This window comes from Rhipicephalus sanguineus, unplaced genomic scaffold (assembly GCF_013339695.2).
Source record: "Rhipicephalus sanguineus isolate Rsan-2018 unplaced genomic scaffold, BIME_Rsan_1.4 Seq568, whole genome shotgun sequence".
Lineage (NCBI taxonomy): Eukaryota > Metazoa > Arthropoda > Arachnida > Ixodida > Ixodidae > Rhipicephalus > Rhipicephalus sanguineus.
This window is the reverse complement of record NW_023615527.1, coordinates 79225-99589: the sequence shown is the minus strand read 5'-3', so window position 1 is coordinate 99589 and position 20365 is coordinate 79225. Positions and strand designations below refer to the sequence as shown.

At 47.4% G+C, this 20365-nt stretch overlaps 1 protein-coding gene across 1 annotated transcript in view; it reads right to left on the bottom strand.

The window, feature by feature from the left end:
* Window positions 1-18721, bottom strand: part of LOC119377811 (hemicentin-1-like) — a 42179-nt gene extending 23458 nt beyond the window's left edge. Inside the window, exon 1 of the mRNA XM_049411648.1 lies at window positions 18268-18721. Coding sequence (XP_049267605.1) covers window positions 18268-18643 — 376 coding nt within the window. The 5' untranslated portion in view covers window positions 18644-18721. The remainder of the gene's footprint in view (window positions 1-18267) is intronic.
* Window positions 18722-20365: the final 1644 nt, after the last annotated feature.

The window sequence follows — 20365 nt, the reverse complement described above, 5'->3', positions numbered from 1 at the left end:
AATGCGCTGCTGGGAATTTCAACACGAAATATGGCATCGTCGCTCCGATTATACTGTGATGGAGGCATATTCAACTAAAGGGTTTGCTATGTTTGCGAACAAGATAAAGAAACGCATAATTTTGGGTTTTAGTGATCTGAATAAAAGCAAGAATTTTTTTCAGAAAGTCGCAAAACTTTCCAGAACGATAATTGTGGTTATGTTCTATAACGATTACAGTGTCTCGAGCTGACTTCGGCTCCAGCAGCACCGTCTCTCAAGCGCTGAAGTATGCTCTGGCAAGCTAACATAAATTACCCTCGTATTCTAGAACGTCCATTCGCTCAACGCTACACCTTGAATTGAGAAAGTCGATGGAAGCGCTGTCTTTAGGCAGAAGTCACTCCATATCAGCGATAATATGCAGCGATTCTTGAAAAGCGCAGCGTCATTTTCAGTCGAGCAGCGGTGCTGTGCTGAACTCGGTCAAGTGAAGGACGAAATTCGAGTGGAGGCGTGTTCGAGAATACGGGGGTTTGTCTGCTTTAACTCTAGCCGCAGTCTTCAGGGGACGGCTAGAACAATTTGTTCTAAACTCAGCATGTTGAGTGAGCGCCGCCATCACGCTTCAGCATGAAAGGTTTGAGTTCAGTGTTTGAGGTAAGCAGGTAGGGTTTCCCCGACACAAGTAGAATCTTGTTAGGAAGATTAGCAAATTCGGTGTGCGACGTGCGCTCTACGTTTTGCTGCGCTTTATTGACTTCCTGCCGGTTACTGCAGTTGAGATACGTGTCGTCTGCAGCGAGTTCCGCCAGCTTGTTTCCCCCGTCAGATTTAGCGACGAAGGCGCCGGAGAGGCGTCGGTGGGAGAAGCAATCGCGCGCTTGTCAAGGCGGTGGCGCCCTCTTACACGTACAAACGTCAGCCGCACGTTTCCGATGCGCCTAGCGATCTTAAGTTATTATTGCGATGACTTCTTAGTTATTTCTGTTAATTATAATATTTTAGACCTTGTTTGGTTCACTTTAACCGGATTGTGAGCATTCCTAGATTTGTTTTAGGCCTGTGTTGACCAGAGTGTTCAGCACGGATTGACAAGAAGCCGGGCCCCTAAACTGCTGTGCACTAAAAGAAGAAGACGGCTTTCGCTTTCGGCTTCTAGTCGTCTTCAGGGAAAAAAAAGGGAACCTGCGAGTTTTTGCAGTTGCGTTGTGCAATGAGTACGCTTTATCGCATGAATTACGGAGTCAACAGCGCTCCTAATGCCTAGAGTTTTTTCGAGTGCAGGGACAGCTCTCGCATATTGGAGTGTATATCACTATAAGTCGTTCGCAGTTTGATCTGAATAAAGCTAAAAATACAGAAACACCGCCCTCCCATTGTTGAATAGATAGTGCTCTAAGATGGTTTACTTCAGAGGCTCTTAGACCATCCAGAGGTCGAAATGCCGTTGTGGTGTTACAGTTATACGCGAGTCTAGAATGAACCCGTAGCCGCGAGGATTTTTTCGAAATCATGCAGTAATAAGGGTTTTACGCGGGTTTGATGACAGAAGCGCGGCCCTTGCTCGTTTCGCTCTTTCCTTCGCTACGCTCCGATCGTCAGCTCGTCTCTCATCCTCTCCGAGTGCTCCTCCTCGCCATGCGAGGAAGAAGAGCAGGGAGCGCGCCAACCTGCTAGCAGAAACACAGCTTCACGCTCGAACACTCGACAGCGCCTGCTCCAGGTGACATCACCTAATCGACCGAGTGACGTCAAAGCCCAAAGAGGAGCACGGGATTGTTTTCTGACTTGGTGTCGTTCCCGCAGTGCCTAGCGTTGCCGCTTTTGCTATTTTTGATCGTGACGGCATTCTGATCTCGATGCGCGTGTTTACTTGAAATGTAAAAAAAAATATCGTAGGTAGTTTAGGGGCCCTTTAACACGTCGCAGTTGCTTCTGTACTCGCCACGGTGGTCTAGTTGTTATGGTGCTCGATTGCTGACCCGAAGGTCGTGGGTCGAATCGCGGCCGCATTTTCAGGAGAGGAGAATATGCTAGAGGCCCGTAAACTTAGATTTAGGTGCACGTTAGAAAACCCCAGGGGATCGAAATTTCCGGAGCCCTACACTACGGCGTCCCTCATCATCATATCGAGATTTTGCGGCGTAAAACCCCAACAATTGTTATTATTACATTTCCTTCTATCCCTATTTCGCTGTCTCAGTTTTCTTCCGTTTTTTTTTTGTGTGTGGTGCTTGGGATTCCCTTTAGCAAGACCTATGCACACTGAGAGATGCATATAGCAGCATACATATGCTTCAACGTGTTTACAGCTCGCCCTTTTCTCTTAGCCTCAATGAAATCAAACAGGTATATAGGAAAAGATACTACGTATAAGCAGTATTTACCAGCATTAGTTCTTTGGGAGAGGCCGTGAAAAGATCAAATCGTACCGAGTTATATAGTGGCTTAACAGTGTGGGTATTGTTTAGTATTTGCAAAACACTTCCATGACGTATTCGCAACACGCTCGCAGAGTCACCTGTCGGCGACAGTGCCGATAGGATCCGCTCTCTTTGTTCAGGCAAGTCCCGAAAAGCTTCACTTAATGCCAAATAGGAGTGCTCGGTCAGGATGGTCTTATTGTACACGTTATCATATAATAGTGAGTTGCCGCTCGTTCAGAAAAGCTATTGAGCGGCATGTTTTACTAAAAAACCTTGGTTTGCTGTCGACAGGATTCCAATAGCCATACTGCAGTTCTTGTCCAACACTATTTAAACAAGTGTAATGACAGGGAAGAGCAAGGCTTCCCAGAGAAATTGATTTGGCTCTTTGCTATGCGTCGTGGTGCGCGCTTCTGATGCTGACGCTGATCAGACATAAATGTTCAAGATTGTCTCTTCTTTAATTTGTGTGCATTCGGATATACAGTACAGAGATAAATGAGTGTTGTAGTGTTCATCTGTAAAATGTTTATTAGATGCGAAGTATCTTATGGCGGGGTTCAATCCGGTGGTGGTAGTGTGCAGCGTGACCACCCTTAATGCGCATGCGCATACCCTCTCAATTCCCCTCTCCACTTTCCCTTTGACACGTGTGGCACGTGTTACCACTTACCGCGGGACGCCGTATACGGGTATGCACCACAGGTGACTGGCAGTTTATAACTACCCAGGAACGACGAGAACGGTCATTGTTAATTTAAATGCGAGAGCGTTAAGAAAAGCCGACACCAGCGGCGTAGACCAGATGAATGCAAAAAATAAAAATTAGGATCCCAGCAGGAATCGGAACCAAGCATTCTGCGTGGCAGTCAGATATCCTACCGCAGAGTGACGCCAGGTCTACAAATTGCGTTGTAAAAAGACCGTATGCAGGCGTAATGTCAATGAAACGTCAATTACCGTTATAGTGCTGGGTATATAATTTTTTATAACAAAGCAATAAACCCTACATGTGTACTCTTACGATACAGGCGTCGTGTCAGGTTAACGTCTGTGGTGCCAATGTTGGCTCTGCTTTTATAGCGGTCTAATAAACATTTCGGTTTCATTCCTATCATTCAGCAAGCTATATTCAAGCGTTGCTCGACCTCAGAGGAATACGCTAACGAACGTCACGTCTGATATTCGCATCATCGCACCGTAAAGCGCACTTCGTTTCGATAATACTGGCGTGTGTGCTCTAACGTGAGTGCTGACGTTACGTCCGACCATAAGGTTACCCTGACAGTGAACTGACATTGCACAGTACACGGGCCTCTAGTTTTTCACCGCCATCGAAAAGCGACCCCCGTGGCCGGCATCGAACACGCGACATTCGGGTAGACAGGCGAGCACCGTAACCACTGTACCACCGAGGCGAACCATAAGGTATTGGGAATGTTATGGAAGGGTAACCGTGACTCTTTAGTAGGGATATCCTCAGGAAATGACTTATGCCTCATCAGTGCCGGTGGCGGCGCAGGTACAATTTTGTCAGTATTAATACACCGCTGCCTAAAAAACAACCCAGCCTTCGCCGTGGTCTCATCAACGCAGCGGATCCCCCATCTCCGCCACGACCCTCGCCCGAGACCCTGAAGTGGCGGAGCAAGTAGCCATGGGCCTACCTGGGCTCGACAGCAAACGGGAAGTCATCTACAGCGACTCCAGACCGGCCATCAAAGATTTAGAACGCGGCGTCGTCTCCGACCAAGCGTTACGCATCGCCCGCAGTGCGGATGCGAGTACCCTCAAGTTCCACACCGTAATCTGGTTCCCTGCCCATCTCGGTCGGGTGATCAACCTCAACGAGATTGCCCACGACGACGACGCGCGCGCGCGCTCATCGACCGCGCAATCCCAGGGAAACCCCATCTCGCCGAGCCAGAGGCCAACCGGGATCCGCCTATTTACGTACAGCGAAATCAGAAAACAATTCTACCTGGGATGCCGCATCTTTCCGCCCCCACCTCTGAAACTTAACAGGCCGCAGGCACGAACCGTACGCGTACTATAAACGCACACGCACCCCAACCCCGTCAGTCTCACTGTTTTAGGGGCGAAGCTCCTTAAAGCGGCACCCGTTCGTCCCCGTCGTAGTGCGCAACCAGTCTTAACGCTAGTACCAGATCTTGACCTCCAAGGTGGTGCCGGTGGGAGATTTCTCCTGTGCGTTGTTGAACAACAAAAAATTCGCAGCGTGCGCGTTAGCTAAAAGCCGACTTCTTCTGTCTCTCGTTCCCCATTAGCAGCCATTGGCATGTTCCAGTAGGAAACGTTAGTAGAAGTAGAAGTGTAAGTGTTAGCTAAAAGCCGACTTCTTCAGTCTCTCATTCCCCATTAGCAGCCATTGTTTACCTCCAAGGTAGTGCCTGGTGAGATTTCTCCTGTGCGTGATTAAACAATAAAAGTTCACAGCGTACATGTAAAATAATGTGAGCTGCAAGTCGCCATGACTCTCATCGACCCTTTTAGTATAAACCGGCCCGATCTCACGTCGTTGATGATGTACTGGGCGTGAAGCTGCGCGACGCCGCCGCCAAGATCCTGCCGTACGAGGGCTTCGCCCCACTCATCATCATTCACCCCGTGGATATGCTGTGGAATTTTTTATACCGACGTGTACCACAGCGACACGTGCCCCTCGTGCAGATACAAGGCGACACTTTCACCACATGCCCTGCGAGCGTAGAAACGCTTATCCCATCTCAACCTCGGACAAGTGGGACAAGTCCCTCCGAAGCTTGCTTCTCGCCGACCAGCAATGGGCTCTCCAACAGGCCCTCGAAGCGGCCGCCATGTAACCCCTGTCGGTCCCTGCGTGGGGGACGCCCGCTACGCGCTAAGCGCGTCCTGCAGGATCTAAGTAAAGTTTTCCTCGTCCAGTTATGCTGATAGCTATAAGTGTATTGTTATGATTACGCATTGTGAGGCACTTGGTTTTGCAGTAACAATAATTCTTTAAGCACACAAATTTTGACCAATTATATACAGTAGGAGCAATATGATCAAACGGATATAATTTCAAAATAAATCCTAGCCAGCTCCACGCCGTTAAAACCGTTGGACAGCAAGGCCGCGCCCTTTTTTTATCAAGCATTACATTTCGCTCCTAAGTTTCGGCAATGTTTTCGCGAGCACCATCACCATTATAATTTCGTTTTATTTATTCGTAGAAAAGTATGATCATCATCAAAATCGTTTTGAGCATGTGCATCAGCTTGTTTTAAGAATTTTTTTATTCATTACCCCCTTTGGTCACGTGACCTGCGTGGCGCTTACTACTACTACTATTGCTGCTATTACTACTACTACTGCGACGACGATGACGGCACGGGGACAGCTTCGCTGCAAACATCTAATGTCAATTTAAATTTCCGATAATTTTCCTTCCAAATCTCCTCACTTGCTATTTTTATGCGTTGCTATGTGGTTATAGAATATTGACACTAGAGGTATGCACGGGCTCCGGGTAGCCCGAAAGCCCGAGCCCGACCCGGCCCGCGGGCCGGGCTCGGGCGGGCCGACGTATTTTCGCCTCGGGCCTGGGCCTGGGCCGGGCTCGGGCTACTTGGAGTTTTATCGGGCCGGGCTCGGGCCCGGCGCAAAGCCCGACTCAAGCCCAAAATATAGAGAATGAGCGGGAATTGTTTTCGAGCACGCAAATAGCGCCTTTTCCGCGACCGCCCTTTACCGCTTTTCCTTTCCATTCGCTGCTTTAAACAAAAGGGGAGCAGGTAAAGCACTGCCTCTGTTGCACTCCGACGAACAGAGAAGTAACACCACCTGAGCTAGTGACGGCGCCACGCGACTGTTCGCGTTAGATTTGAGGCCAAATCTTATATGAGTGAAAATGCACGCGACAGCGACGAGTGACCCGACGTAGATCGCCTTCATGCAAGCTTGCATGGGCATACCCCATACACGTGACGGCTTTGGCGAGCGAACTCCATTGTTGCTGGCATGAGGCCGTCTACTTGTAATTTGTAATCTGTGTAATAGAGACCGTTCGTCGTGTGTCGTTTGATCATATTTGATATGCTCAATAAAATGCCAAATTACCGGAAAACGATGTTTTGTTTTCGCGGCGAACCTTCAAAAAGCCGGGCTGGGCCGGGCCGGGCCCGGGATTGTGTTTTCGTACGTCGGGCCGGGCCGGGCGGGCTCCCACCCCTTTGCCGTCGGGCTCGGGTGGGCCTTCGACAAAGTCAGCGGGCCCGGGCCGGACTCGGACTCGGAAATGCGGCCCGTGCACAGCTCTAATTGACACTGCATTGCATGCTGTATACCCCTAACTGTTTTTAAGCCTATAAGCCTCGTCATCGCCGCATTAACTTGAGGCACTGCCCATGCATGATCAGTGCGTCCTGCATTGCATATGACGCACTCTGAGCACGCCTTCTATGCACAGAACCAACTGGCGGCATAATTCAACGACAGTATGCGCTCTCTGGCCGGGGCGCTGTACCATATCTGCAGTGAATACGAATAAAAGTTGTACATGGCCAAAAATTGGAAATCTTAACCTATGATATTGCGCTTTCGCTCCTTTTGAACATTTTTGGGGCCTATTGAACTAAAGGGTTTTTTTAATTATAGAGAAGATTGAAATGACGATAGATATCAGTTGTTGCTGCCAAACTATGAAAAAATATTTATCCGATAGTCGAAATGTTAGCTAGAGCAATCGCTGAGACTGTATTCGATAAGATCTAGCCTTACTCTTTCCCCTGATGCCTTGCAATCACCAGTTCTCGAGGTGTTCTACTTGTACGGACACTGTTACTAAGTGTTCGTAGCGTCCTACGATGAAAGAAAGTTTTTCTGAATATAATTCTATACACACTGCAGTGCAAACGGATCTCTTAAATCGTTACCTCTTTGTTCTAAGCAGAAATCTATATGCTAAGTATACTCATGTACAGATTTTACGCGACGTTAGAATATCTCTGTCCAATTTGCGGCGCACCTGACACGTTGGCATACCTGATCCTCGCGGCGTGCCCGTGCAATGTACACATATAGACACAGACACATCGCCTTCGCCGAGTGCATCTAACACCAGTCAAGAAAGCGAAGACCTTGACACGTGGGAGGCCAAGCTCATCTCAGAGGACCTGGACCAACAACGACGTCTCGCTGCCAGGGCTAATGAGGCAGCGAAGGCCAGAGAGCTTCTGGAGTAAGGAGACCCCCCACTTAGTGTAGAAGCGGGACTTGCACGCCAATACCGTTTAGAACAATAAAATTTTATTCCTCTTGCTTTCTCACAGCTCTTCTATGCCTTCTCTAAGTTGCCTTTCATGCAGCTGTGTAGTATGACGACAAAGATAGAACTGAATCGATGTGGACGAAAAAATTACACCATCTCCCGCTAAAGGGGACCATGAGGCGATGCGAAGCCGGAGCACTTGCACGATCGCGTTCCGTTGGCGTTCGTTGGGCATGCTACAGACCTCGCGTCGTGGAACGCGACGAAGGACGCTACGCGCGTCGTATCTTCTATCTAGCCTGGCCGTTAATTCTCACAGGGCGAGCGGGGAACGCGGTCGACAGGCGGGCAGCGTAGGAGAGGAGAGAGAAGGGGAGGGGACGCGCATGCGTTCGAGCTTCCTCTGAGCCCGCGTTTCAGAGGAAGAGTGGAAAGGGGAAGGGGAGAGGGGAAGTGGAGAGGGGTATGGGAGAGGGTGAGTGGAGAGGGGTATGGGAGAGGGAAAGTTGAGAGGGGAAGGGGAGAGGGCTAGAGGACATGAGAAATGGTGAGGGGGAGTGGAGAGGAGGTGTGTGGAGAGGCTATGCGCATGCGCAGTAAGGGTGGTCACGCCGCACACCACCACCACCACCACCACCGCCACCACCGGATTGAGCTCCGCCTTAAGATACTTCGCATCTAAAAAATAAGGCAGCTTTGCACTAGTGGCGCCAAGCCTGAACGTAGACACCGATTCTGTGTTCCTACATCTATCCTACAGTCCAACTACATTTACACCTCAGTGCAGGCTGTGCTGAATCCCCCGGGCCGACCTCTTTCACATACTATGGGGCTGTCCCAGTATACGTATCTATGGTAGCCCACAGTAGAGGTGCGCACGGGCTCCGGGTAGCCCGAAAGCCCGAGCCCGACCCGGCCCACGGGCCGGACTCGGGCAGGCCGACGTATTTTCACCTCGGGCCCGGGCCAGGCTCGGGCTACTTGCAGTTTTATCGGGCCGGGCTCGGGCCAGGCGCAAAGCCCGACTCAAGCCCGAAATATAGAGAATGAGCGGGAATTGTTTTCCAGCACGCATACAGCGCCTTTTCCGCGACCACCCTTTACCGCCTTTCCTTTCCATTCGCTACATTACACAAAAAGGGAGCAGGTAAAGCACTGCCTCTGTTTGCACTCTGACAAACAGAGAAGTAACACCACCTGAGCTAGTGACGGCGCCACGCGACTGTTCGCGTTAGATTTAAGGCCAAATCCCATATGAGTGAAAATGCACGCGACAGCGACGAGCGACCGCAGATCGCCTTCGTGGATTGCCTTCGTGGAGACGTAGATCGCCTTCGTGCAAGCTGACGCTTGCATGGGCATGCCCCATACACGTGACGGCTTTGGTGAGCGAACTCCATTGTTGCTGGCATGAGGCCGTCTACTTGTATAGCAAAAGCGCCGCACTTCGTTGAAGCCGGAAGCGTTGGACTCCTTGCTGTTTTTCGACGACAATTTGTAATCTGTGTAATAGAGACTGTTCGTCGTCTGTCGTATGATCATATTTTATATGCTCAATAAAATGCCAAATTACCGGAAAACGATGTTTTGTTTTCGCAACGAGCCTTCAAAAAGTCGGGCCGGGCCCGGGATTATGTTTTCGTAAGTAGGTCCGGGCCGGGCGGGCTCACAGCCCTTTGCCGTCGGGCTCGGGCGGGCCTTCGAAAAAGTCAGCGGGCCCGGGCCAGGCTCGGGCTCAGAAATACGGCCCGTGCACAGCTCTAGCCCACAGGGGTTGAAAATTATCACGGTACAGCCGTGGGAGGCCACACTGCTCAGCTCCGACCCAGACGAGCAGGTCTGGATCACGAGGCGGGCAGAGGCGGTGGTGGTCTCTGTCATACGCCAAGCCGCCAAAGAGCAGGCGCTCCTGGCCGACTAACCGTCGTCGCCTTCCGCAATGGAGGAAATCATTTTCATCGGTTTCCAATAAAAGTGTTGCCCTCCTCCGGCCTACTTTCTTTCTCTTTAGTTTTCTCTTTCTTTTTTACTCTCTTTTTCTCTCTTGTCTCTGTGTTTGCTATGTCTTTTTTCCTGTTTATTTCTATTTATTTCTGTCTCTCTCTCACTCCCTCTCTTTCTCTTTCTTTCCTTTCGTTTTCTCTCTTTCTCGCCTGCTTCGTCTTTCTATCATTTTCTTTCTATTTCTCTTATTTTTTATGCTATCGTTTGCTCTCTGCCCTCCTCCTCACCCTCACTCTCCTTTCCCTGCTATACTATACTATACTATACTATCCGCCTCGTGCATCGGTATGTTGGCGCCACCGCTCGGCTAAGGCGGTTGTACCCTCTCCCAACCCCCCATAGGATCCCATGCATTTTGAATGAAGTTTGCGATTTCGTTGCGCAAAAACAAACTAGCGCCATCTCTCGACAATACGCCACACCGACGACGCAACACTTCCTCTTGCTTCCACCGATACGCGATGCTCCTAGGTGACCCCTCTCTCCACTTTCTTTTATTTCTTTCGGTGGCCGTGAGAGCGCGCGCTGTGCACTATGCAGTTAGGGAGCCTACATGACCGGTCGTTCATGTCACGACCTTTCATGTAGGCTCCCTATATGCAGTAGCGCACCCGACAACACCGGCTGGGCTCGTCGCTTTCGTCGCGTCTTCCTTGAACGTTGCAACGTTAATATTGTGTTAAGGCGGTGGCCACACGTCGGACGATGAGCCCTGATTTCGTTCAGCTGCCATCTCATCAACGGCAATGTTTCAGACGCGTCAGTTGTGTGCTTTTGTCCGTTGGTTGCGGGACAAGATGGCCTCCTGCAAGACCGCGTTTTTCCAAGTCAGCTGTGTGTGTAGTTCTCGGCGTTGTAGCAGTTTGATGACGCGAGGACGTCAACTGGTGCTACATCGTGGGAACCGCTGAAGTGACTGCAAGCTTGACGACATTGTGCCAGAATATTCTAGCGTACTGTACGCGCACGATTGTGCTACACTTAAAATACCGCGCTTGGCCTCGAGCATCAACCTGGTACGCCTGTGTGCAACAAGCGTGTTGTTATCGTTGTTGCGTCGGTTAATATTGAATTGCAATTGGAATACCGTTTTTGCAAAGGTAAGTGAAGCTGTAAGTAGTTGTCCTGCTATATGCTCGCTACTCCACGAACATTACTTCTAGAATCGCATTTTATTTTGAGCTGCACGTACCAAAGGAGAATCTAGCATACGAGATACATTGCACGCGTGCGCATTTCCTATATAAGTCTGAGTAATGCCATCCTCAATTTAAAGCGCATGTGTTAGAGTATTGTGGCTTCAATGGTGAAAGTGATTAGATATTCCGAAATATGTGATTGCAATGCAGTTAGAACTTTCTCACATGTTAACGCGGTCTGTGAACAAAAAAAAACGCTGTGTGAATGTTTGTTCGTCATTTGCTAAAGTACTTTCACGCATTGTTATGCAGCTGTGTGACGGCTGTTAAAACGTTCAGCAAGTTAGATTTTGGTTTTCTTGGCCCAGTTGAGTGCTACGAGTGTTGGGCGAAGATAAAAACTCGTGTCTTTTGTGCGTTTCTTAAGCAGGCATACAGCCGTAATAGTCATCGTTGTTGTACTGTTTGGGGTGTTCAATAAAACAAGAATGCTGTTTTGTACTGCAACAATTTTTATTTCATCTGTGTTAACAGATCACGCAGACAACTTGGACACATGCACGTAAGAAACGTGCGCAGTGCATCGCGCGCACGCATATAAAAACGGGCCTGTCATTTTAAAACAAATAATATAGAACAATGGACGTAACAGACGGCATGGTTGTCTAGTGGAGCAGCGTCGGCAGTACAAATATCAAACCAGAATGAAACATGAATAGAAGAACGGAGAGTAACAGGCGCTTTACCCACGGCTTCTATGAGCCGCGTATATCCACCTATCGCCACCGTTCGCCGTTGGTGGCGCCACCAGTACCACTGAAAGCAGCAGCGCACGAGGAGGATACTATACTATACTATACTATACTATACTATACTATACTATACTATACTATACTATACTATACTATACTATACTATACTATACACTATACTGTACAAGGCTATGCTATGCTCTGCTAGCGTGCCTGGATAACCAAGTGGTTACGATGCTAGCCTTCGGATCGTGGGTACATGGGTTCGAAACCCGCCTCAAGAAGAATTTTTCTGTGTCTCTTTATTTCCGTTTCATTTTTCTCCCCCTCTTTCTCTCACTCCCTGTACTTGTTCTCATGCCTATCAGAGTTACTGCAGGACAAGCAGGCGCACGTGTTCTGGGAGTGAATCAGAAGAGGACGAAGAGAGTGCGTGCCTGTTCATGATGATGATCATTTCTATTTAACCGTCATGGGTCAGCGGGGAGGTAAAGAGCTCAGCTATTAAAACAACTTGCTTCCTATGGGCACCGAACTCACACCTTCGAAAGTTCTCATCGGCGGAAAGCTGTCTTGTCGTACTTAAATCCACATCCCCCCTGTCCAATACTTACTACACTACAACTTAAACCTACAGATAGCGCATTGCGTGCTTTGATTGCTTCGTTAGGTTGCGTCTTGCAAAGAACCGAGTCCCTCAATCCAATTCCCTTTAACATAATCATACATACATACATACATACATACTACATACATACACATACATACACATACATACACATACATCATACATACATACATACATACATACATACATACATACATACATACATACATACATACTGCAGCACTTGTTTGTGCAGCAGCAGTCGACAAGAAACGCGAAAACAAATACGCACCTTGAATTCCGATGCCGAAAGAGCAAGTGAAGCCACATTAATTTGTGTAAGACATCTTTTGTAAAAAGAACAATACAAGCCCCGAAACCAAAATTAGGCGAAAAAAAAGAATGCCACACGGCTGAAGGTTTTGAATCTTGAAATATCGCTACCACGCCAGGAGCATTCGTAAATTTTGGCTATGGTAGCAACCGAGTTGTACCACGACATTTGAGAAATCGATTGTGCGTAAGAAATGAATGAATGAATGAATGAATGAATGAATGAATGAATGAATGCGACAATGAATGAATCATGTGCAAGTGCGTTTGAATACAATTTCAAGAAAAGTACAGGGGCAAAAGGCGAGCAACGCCTGACAGAGGCACCTGCACCCACAACATACTAAAACAACATTTTACATCATTTGGTTGCAGCTCATTGGCAGTGACTGAAGCCCGCAAGGCCGTTACATATTTCACACACAGGGGATGAGTTACCCAGAAATTTTCAATAGTATTAAATTGAGAATTATTGTGCTACAATTGGTTACGGTGGCCGCATTTCCATGGAGGCAAAATGCCAGAGGCCCGCGTGCTTAGATGTAGGTGCACGTTAAACAACCCCAGGTGATAGAAATTCTCGAAGCCCTCCCGTACGGCATGTCTCATAATCATGTCGTGGTTTTGGAACGTAAATCGCCACAAATTATTATTGTTGTGCTACAACTGGTTCTCGTGATAATAATAATAAGAGAACATAATAAGAGTGTCATAATAAGAGAACAAAAAGCTACTAAGAAAAGGATACTAAGAAAGAAACTAATAATATCACCTGGTATCAAAATGCCACCGCGGAACGCGGGAGATACCAAGGAGATGGAGCGACAAAACTGGATTCTCTGAAAAGCAGTCCAATAGGCGCACGCCACGCTCTGGCTGTCAAGTGAACTTATTGATGACGTCAGCGTGGCAAGTTGCGTAAGTAAATCTCGAGTGCGATGAAATGCCATAAGCGCAAACTAAGCAACTTTGAAACCAGGTCACGTGTCTATACACTCCGCGTCGCACTAATTGAGCGGTGAACTTCAGGGGACGATAAGCGGATCAGGTTCCGGAAACTGGAGTGGAGTGTGCGCGAGTGGCCTTAGACGTGCTTGGTTTCGTAAGTTCGTTACGCGAATCCTTTTATACCGTCGGCACCTCAGTCTCCAAGTGCGCGACGTGGAACTAAACTGTGCATACGCGCATTAGCTTAGGTATCATTAATATTAGCTGAAAGGCCTTACTGATAAAGCTGTCCTCAGTGCACCAGTGTACAAACCGGAAGAATGCGATGACCTACTAAACAATGCAAATAAAGGTAAAAAAAGGAAGAAGGTTGGCAGCAGTCACCAGCAACTGGTTGCATTTGAGATAACCAACAACACACTACAGAACGCTGACCGTTCTTGCTGATTGTATATCTTTTGTGAACCGCCTTCCAAACCCTGCGTGTAACGCATCGTCAAGAGGGTCATGAATAAATTAATGGATTATTGACCCAATAGAGGAACAGTGATGGTTGTAGTATTGATCATGATGACCTTAAGGGATCAGCGAACGGTGCTTAGGTGATTTAATTATAAAAAACAAAATTCAGCAGCTCTTTTCCTACCGCCAAAATGGGGGCCAGCGAAGCTTGACGTGTGTTTGCCTGACTTGCTGCTTTTCTTTCGTATCGCGCAATGCTCCCTCCTAAAATTTTCCTTCCTCCATGCCGGGAATTGGAGCTTTATCCACGTGATTAGCAGTGCCGCAAGCTACATGCAACAACGACGGTCACGCGTTCACATCCAGGCAACAATGAAATGTGGCAACGCAAAATGACACGTCACCGCGATAAAAGTTTAGGTTGCCATACTAGAAACTGCTGATTGCCGAGAAGCCCGCGGTGTAGAGATCATCAATCATTCAAATACGCTTTTCACGTCGCACATTCGAGGGTTGCATTCTGCGCCAGGTTTTCTGAGTACGACAACGCTGCCACCGAAACCTGCAACTCATAAGCACCTACGCTTGAAAAAAGCTGAACTATTTAAAATGCAGTGACATTGTAAATGGCATGCTTAATTGTGTACCCTGAGACTCAGAGAGCGAGAGACAGTGATCCCACCGTCTAGGCACGAAATAAAGTACGCCATAAATCTACCTCAAAGAGGTCATGAGCGATTTTACGTTTTGCTTTAACTGAGTCTCTAAGCTTTCAGACAAACAAGGGCGCAAGTAGATAACAACCTTAACTAAGCATACAAAGCAAACCACAGTCACCGCAGACGCAAAAGATGTGAAGGTACAGCATTATGCGCGTAAGTACGGACTCTCGTGTCGGTACTTCCTTAAGCTTAATGGCCGTGGAGAAGTTTCTTTTTCATGCGAAACCCGGCTGTAGGTGCTTTCCAAGGCGACTCTTGCAGTTCTCAGCCTCTGCTACGAGCTAGACATCTAATGAGCTCGCCGCACGCCATCTATATACACTCGAGGAAGTCGACTTCGCATAGCATGAGGCTAGGCTGCACGTGTTTATTTTGTTACCCACTGGTTCATTTTGCTAAGTATCAGATACTCCTCGACGGAACTCCCCCCCCCCCCCCCCCCCCCCCCCCCCCCCCCCCCCCTCCGCCATCAAAGTAATAAACCACGAAAGTTGGCTTTGCGTTCGACCTAATGAGCTGCGCGGTTTGAAGATTTGCCTACGTTACAGCCCGAGTATCATCAAGCGTTCTTGGATATGATCAAAGTGTGCTCGACTTTCGAAACGATGCTGTATTCATTTTTAACTCGTGCTCGCAGTTTTATCTACGGGCTCATACTTTACACAAGCAATGCACAATATGACAGTTTTCCTACAGGATACAAATAGCGATGCATGGTTTAAAGAGAACTAACAGACAATAATGCCAAGGAAAGTATAGGGGATGTTACTTGTAATAATTATGATATAAACGTGAAGAAATTAAAGTGGACGAAAAGATAGGCAGAGCATCGGACGCGCTATTCGAAGGTCGCAGGTTCTGTCGCTGCCGGTAGCAAGTTATCTTTTCGTCCAATTTACTTCCTTCACCTTTATATCATACTTACTACAAATAACATCCTCTATACTTCCATTGGTATTATTGTCTCTTAGTTATCATTAATATTGTGTCTAACAAAGAAAACCGAGCCCTTGAAGTAATCTTCTTTCCTTGATGTATGGTTTAGTACGTTGACCATCTCTGGGACATGGCGTCAGCCCACTCGAAATTTGACCTTGGTATGAGGTCGGCCTATTTTGACCGTTCATAAGTCTAGTCGGGCACGGCAAGGTATGGGCTTGGCCCAATCCTACGTTGTTAGGGCGTGCTGTACATTGCCTTGGCGCCCTCCTAAGATGGACTTGAATCAGCCCCAAAATTAACCTTACCTATTTCGATAATCAATTTAACCCACGTACAAAACCACTAAAAAAAGTGACTTGGTCAACCCTCGAAATTCGCGTGGCCCAACCTAAAAAGCTGACTTGTTAAGCAGTGGTCAAGCATCGCCTGACGCGGCTGGAGAGTGATTTCGCACAATAAGAGGTTGTTTTGCGGAACCAAGCAGTTTCTGAATTGTATTTACTTAAAGAAGACCCAGTGAAAAAAAATGAACACAACTCCAAATATAGTTGGACAAAGCGTCCGAAGATGTCAACACCATTGTCCGTCAAACCACTATTTCGCAAACGCCTTTGCGTACATCGAAATACCGGACACACACATACACACACACACAGAGACAAAAAGAACTCCCTAATAAATAAATAAATACGGCGAAAAATTTGAAGCACCAAAGTTGCCTGTTTAAGATGTTTTTTCTCGTGCCACAGGGTGAGAAAAAGCCGGTTTCTCTTCTCTTGCAGCGTTTCTTGATTGAGTGAAAGCACGTTCGTGTATTCAGGCTAATTAGTTTCTTTAAGCGAGGACCCGCGTTTGTCAGAAATATAATCCAGTACAAAAAACAGCTCCCTCTACACTTCACTCGGGCATAGACTTGCAACAGAATAAGAAGACAGGGACCAGTAGGCATAAAGACATTTTCACCCCAAAAATATATATTGGACAGGAATTTCTTGAAAACCATTTCCTGAGAACATTAAAAAAAAAGGTATTCAGTGCTGGCTGTCGGCGAGTGATAGTTCACATATTTGAACATTCAATTTTGAAGCATCGCCGCACTCGTACTTTAAAAGGGGTTACCGTTGCTTTAGGAAGCGCGCAACTGTACACATAGTATCAACATCACAAGAGAAAAGTGATACATCCAAAGTGAACTCGCAGCAGATCGTCTCTGTATTATACGTTATCAATGTACTTCGTGCAATAGATTTTCAAGCACATATACAGGACACTTTTCGTCGACTTCGGCCCACGTCCGGACTGTCTCGACTCGAGAAAACGGTGCTTTGCCAACTGCGGCTTGGTGTCACTTTCGCCAAATCTCTTGCCTTCCGAATCGGTATGGAAGACAGCGCTGCTTGCAACCACTGCGGCAGTGAATGATCTATACAACACATTATTTGTCGGTGTCCTCGCTACAGCGCGCAGAGACTGCTACTAGCGGCTGTGTTGGGCCGCCTTGAGGACAAGCCCTGTCGGAACTGTCGGCGCTAGGATGCCGACCCGAACTGTCGTCTCACCGGAAATCTATTGAGGCCTTTGAACTATTTGCGTGGCTGTGGCCTATTGGATAGGTTATAGTACTCCTTCTCCGCACCTTCCAGTTGTTTGTTTCTTTGTTCTCGCACGCATGCTCTTCTCTCCGCTCTTCTTTTCATCTCTGTACCCCCTTCCCCCTCCCCCTAGAGTAGGGCAGCAAACATGATGCTATAATCTGGTTGACCTCACTTAATTTCTCTCAGTGTTTATGTCTCAAGCATACCCGTCGTGGTGGACTAGTGGTCATGGCGCTCGACTGCTGACACAAAGGTCGCGGGATCGAATCCCGGCCACGGAGGCTGCATTGCGATGGAGGCGAAATGCTAGAAGCCGTGTACTTAGATTTAGGTGCACGTCAAAGAACACTAGATGGTGAAAATTTCCGGAGCCTCTACTGCGGCGTCCATCATAATCATATGGTGGTTCTGGGATATAAAACCCCAACAGTTATTGTCTCTCAAGCAGATATGAATTTGAACAATGTAGACGCGTAGCTTGGACATATACAACGTGTTTTCTTTATCTTAGTGTGCGTTTTGAGTGTATGCATACATTTTCTTCCTTCCTTAATATCCGACGCACTTGTCCTTGAGACATTCGCTCTGATAATTATAAACCTAGAGGAATTAACGGATCAATACACCAATATACAATAAAACAATGAGAAAATGTCTTTCGGGTAGTCTTAGGCGAATGTATAAGGAATCCTGTGATTTTCGTTTTCTCGGGAGGTCTGAACAGTGACGAAAAAAAAGTGCACAAGCAGTCACTGGATCATTTTACCAATACTCAATCTCCTTAATCAAACACAAACTATCGCTCGTCGGATCACGAGGCAGTTAAAGCACATTTGTGCTTTTTAAGGATTACGGGCATGTGCTAATGCCTTTGATTACTGTAAAGTGCCACCATAACATACGCGTCAGCACCGTTATTCAACATTTGCTTCTTTCCTTCCCTCATATCTCTCTCTCATCTTTCCACTCCCCTTTCTCATTCAGCCAGAGTAGGGTAGCCAACTGGGGATGTGTCTGATTAACCTCCCTGCCTTCTCTTCTTCCTTCCTTCCTGGAATGAAGCTTTCTAGAGGTGAAATTCAGTACATCGATGAAGCAACTCACCTGCGATGAACAGCTCGACGGCTGCCTCGGTTACGGTCGCACCGGCGTTGGTTACGTTATCACTACGGTACGACACGTTGCAGACGTACTGTCCAGTATCGGATCGATTCAGCCGGTTCAGGAGCAAAGCCGGTGGGTCGCTGAGCAGCGAAAAGAACGCCCTGCCCGTCCATGGTGGCTGCTTCCAATGAGCACCGTCCACTAGTCCAACACTAGCTCCCAGCACAGTGACCGACGGTGGTTCTGGAGCCACCAACGCGTAAACCTTTTTTGGTTCCATGTGGTTGTCCCCACTTTGGGGTAGGTAGCTGGACAAGTTGAACTTCACGTCTGCTACGCGGAACCAGACGACAGACACCGGTTCCATCGACGTCATGTTGATGGGGCAAGGAAGTGACGTCTGTTCGCCTTCCAGTAGGCTTAGTCTCAATGGCGAAGGAGGTGACGGACCCAGTCCTGTAGGAAAAACAAGCGAAATCGTCCCGTCCTGCATTTTCTTTACGAAGAACCCAGGAACATAGAGCTTCCTAATGATACGCTAGAGGGAGATGTGGCGCTAGTGTCTAAGGGAACTGCAACACATGACGATTCAGCCAGCATAGGAGTCATGGGTAGTACGTAGATTTACATAAGCTTCGTTCTTTCGCCTCTGTGGGGCTCCATGTGGCCTAAAACAGCCTTGTCGTAAGACAAAGTTCAGCAACAGTTCCGCGGTCCCACTTCACCACCCTGAATGTTTTAGGCGGACCAGTTCAAATGAGCTCACGAGGTTCACAACGAGGCATTCTTTTGTCAGAAACAAAAGTCAAAACATGACAATAAACATAGCCACAAGTGCGTTCTATGCCTCAAGCGCGTAGACTGGGCAAATCTATGTACTACCCATCATTTCCATGGTGGCTGCAAGATTGCAGCGTCACATTTCCCTCTTATAAATATAGTAGGAAACACTATGCCTACGAAGGGAAGCTGTGTGACCATGCTTAAAAGTTTCAGCGAACGAAAGCAGTGACGTTCGGCTAGTTCTTATCGCAGCGTTGCAGCTAGTGTTCGCTATCCATTAGCTGTGACGTAATCAATCGTGCAACCCTTGGGCTGGCCACGGTGACGGTTGATAACTGGGGTCAACAATATACATGCTTACTTCAAACACGGGTGTTACAGTAAAATAATCCAGTCTACGAGCAGGAGTTAGCATTCGCTCTAACGCTCTAAAGGTACCTGAGTTCTTCATCCCACGAACTTCCATAAGTGCCGGCTAAGTCATATTGAAAAAAAAAGTTACCGTTCTTGAACGCGGCAGGTTTGTCGAGTGATATGTCGGTTTTTCTTTCTTCGAGAAAGGGCAAGACCACTGGTTTGCAGAGACTTAACGGCATGTAAATTAAGATTTAGTGATGACATTGCTCTGTTATGTTGGAGGCGGTGGGTTTGATTTTGAACTGCTCCGTGGCCGCATTTCCACCCCTATTCGGGCAGAATAAGAGAACTTCGGTTAACCCCTTCAGACGCCACCTGGAAAAGCTGCCTGTAGTTGCGTCAAATTTAGACAGCGTAATTTTAAGTCACTCGATATTGATTTGCAACAAATATAATGTCATAGTACCTTGACTTATGTACCCTGCAGCAATTGTACTTAATTAAATTGGGATTAAATATCTGTTTATCCTGAAGTTATTCACGTTCTGTTTTTCCATAAACAGAATAAAATTTCAGGCTAGAAATATGGTGCCCATTGGTCTTCTGTTATGTTCGTTTTGAGCAAAGAAAAATAATACTTTGGACGTGGGTCATGGAAAGCGGCGAGTCGAACGATTCGTAGAACATGGCATTACCTTCAGCAAAGTGTTGATATGTAACAGTACACTTCAAATGTAAGTTAAATGAAGGCACATTTATGACGCAGGTGGTTCAGTTTATCCAACCCTTACTGTATCGTGCTCTTAGCCACTAATCGACGCAATTGTGAAAAACACGCGGTGTATACAGTCGTGTACAAAGCGTCTGAAAGGGTTAAAGATATCCGAGAACTCCACCGCGACGATCGATTATATTCCACGGCGCCCCATTATACAGCTTGACTCCTAAACAGATGTCG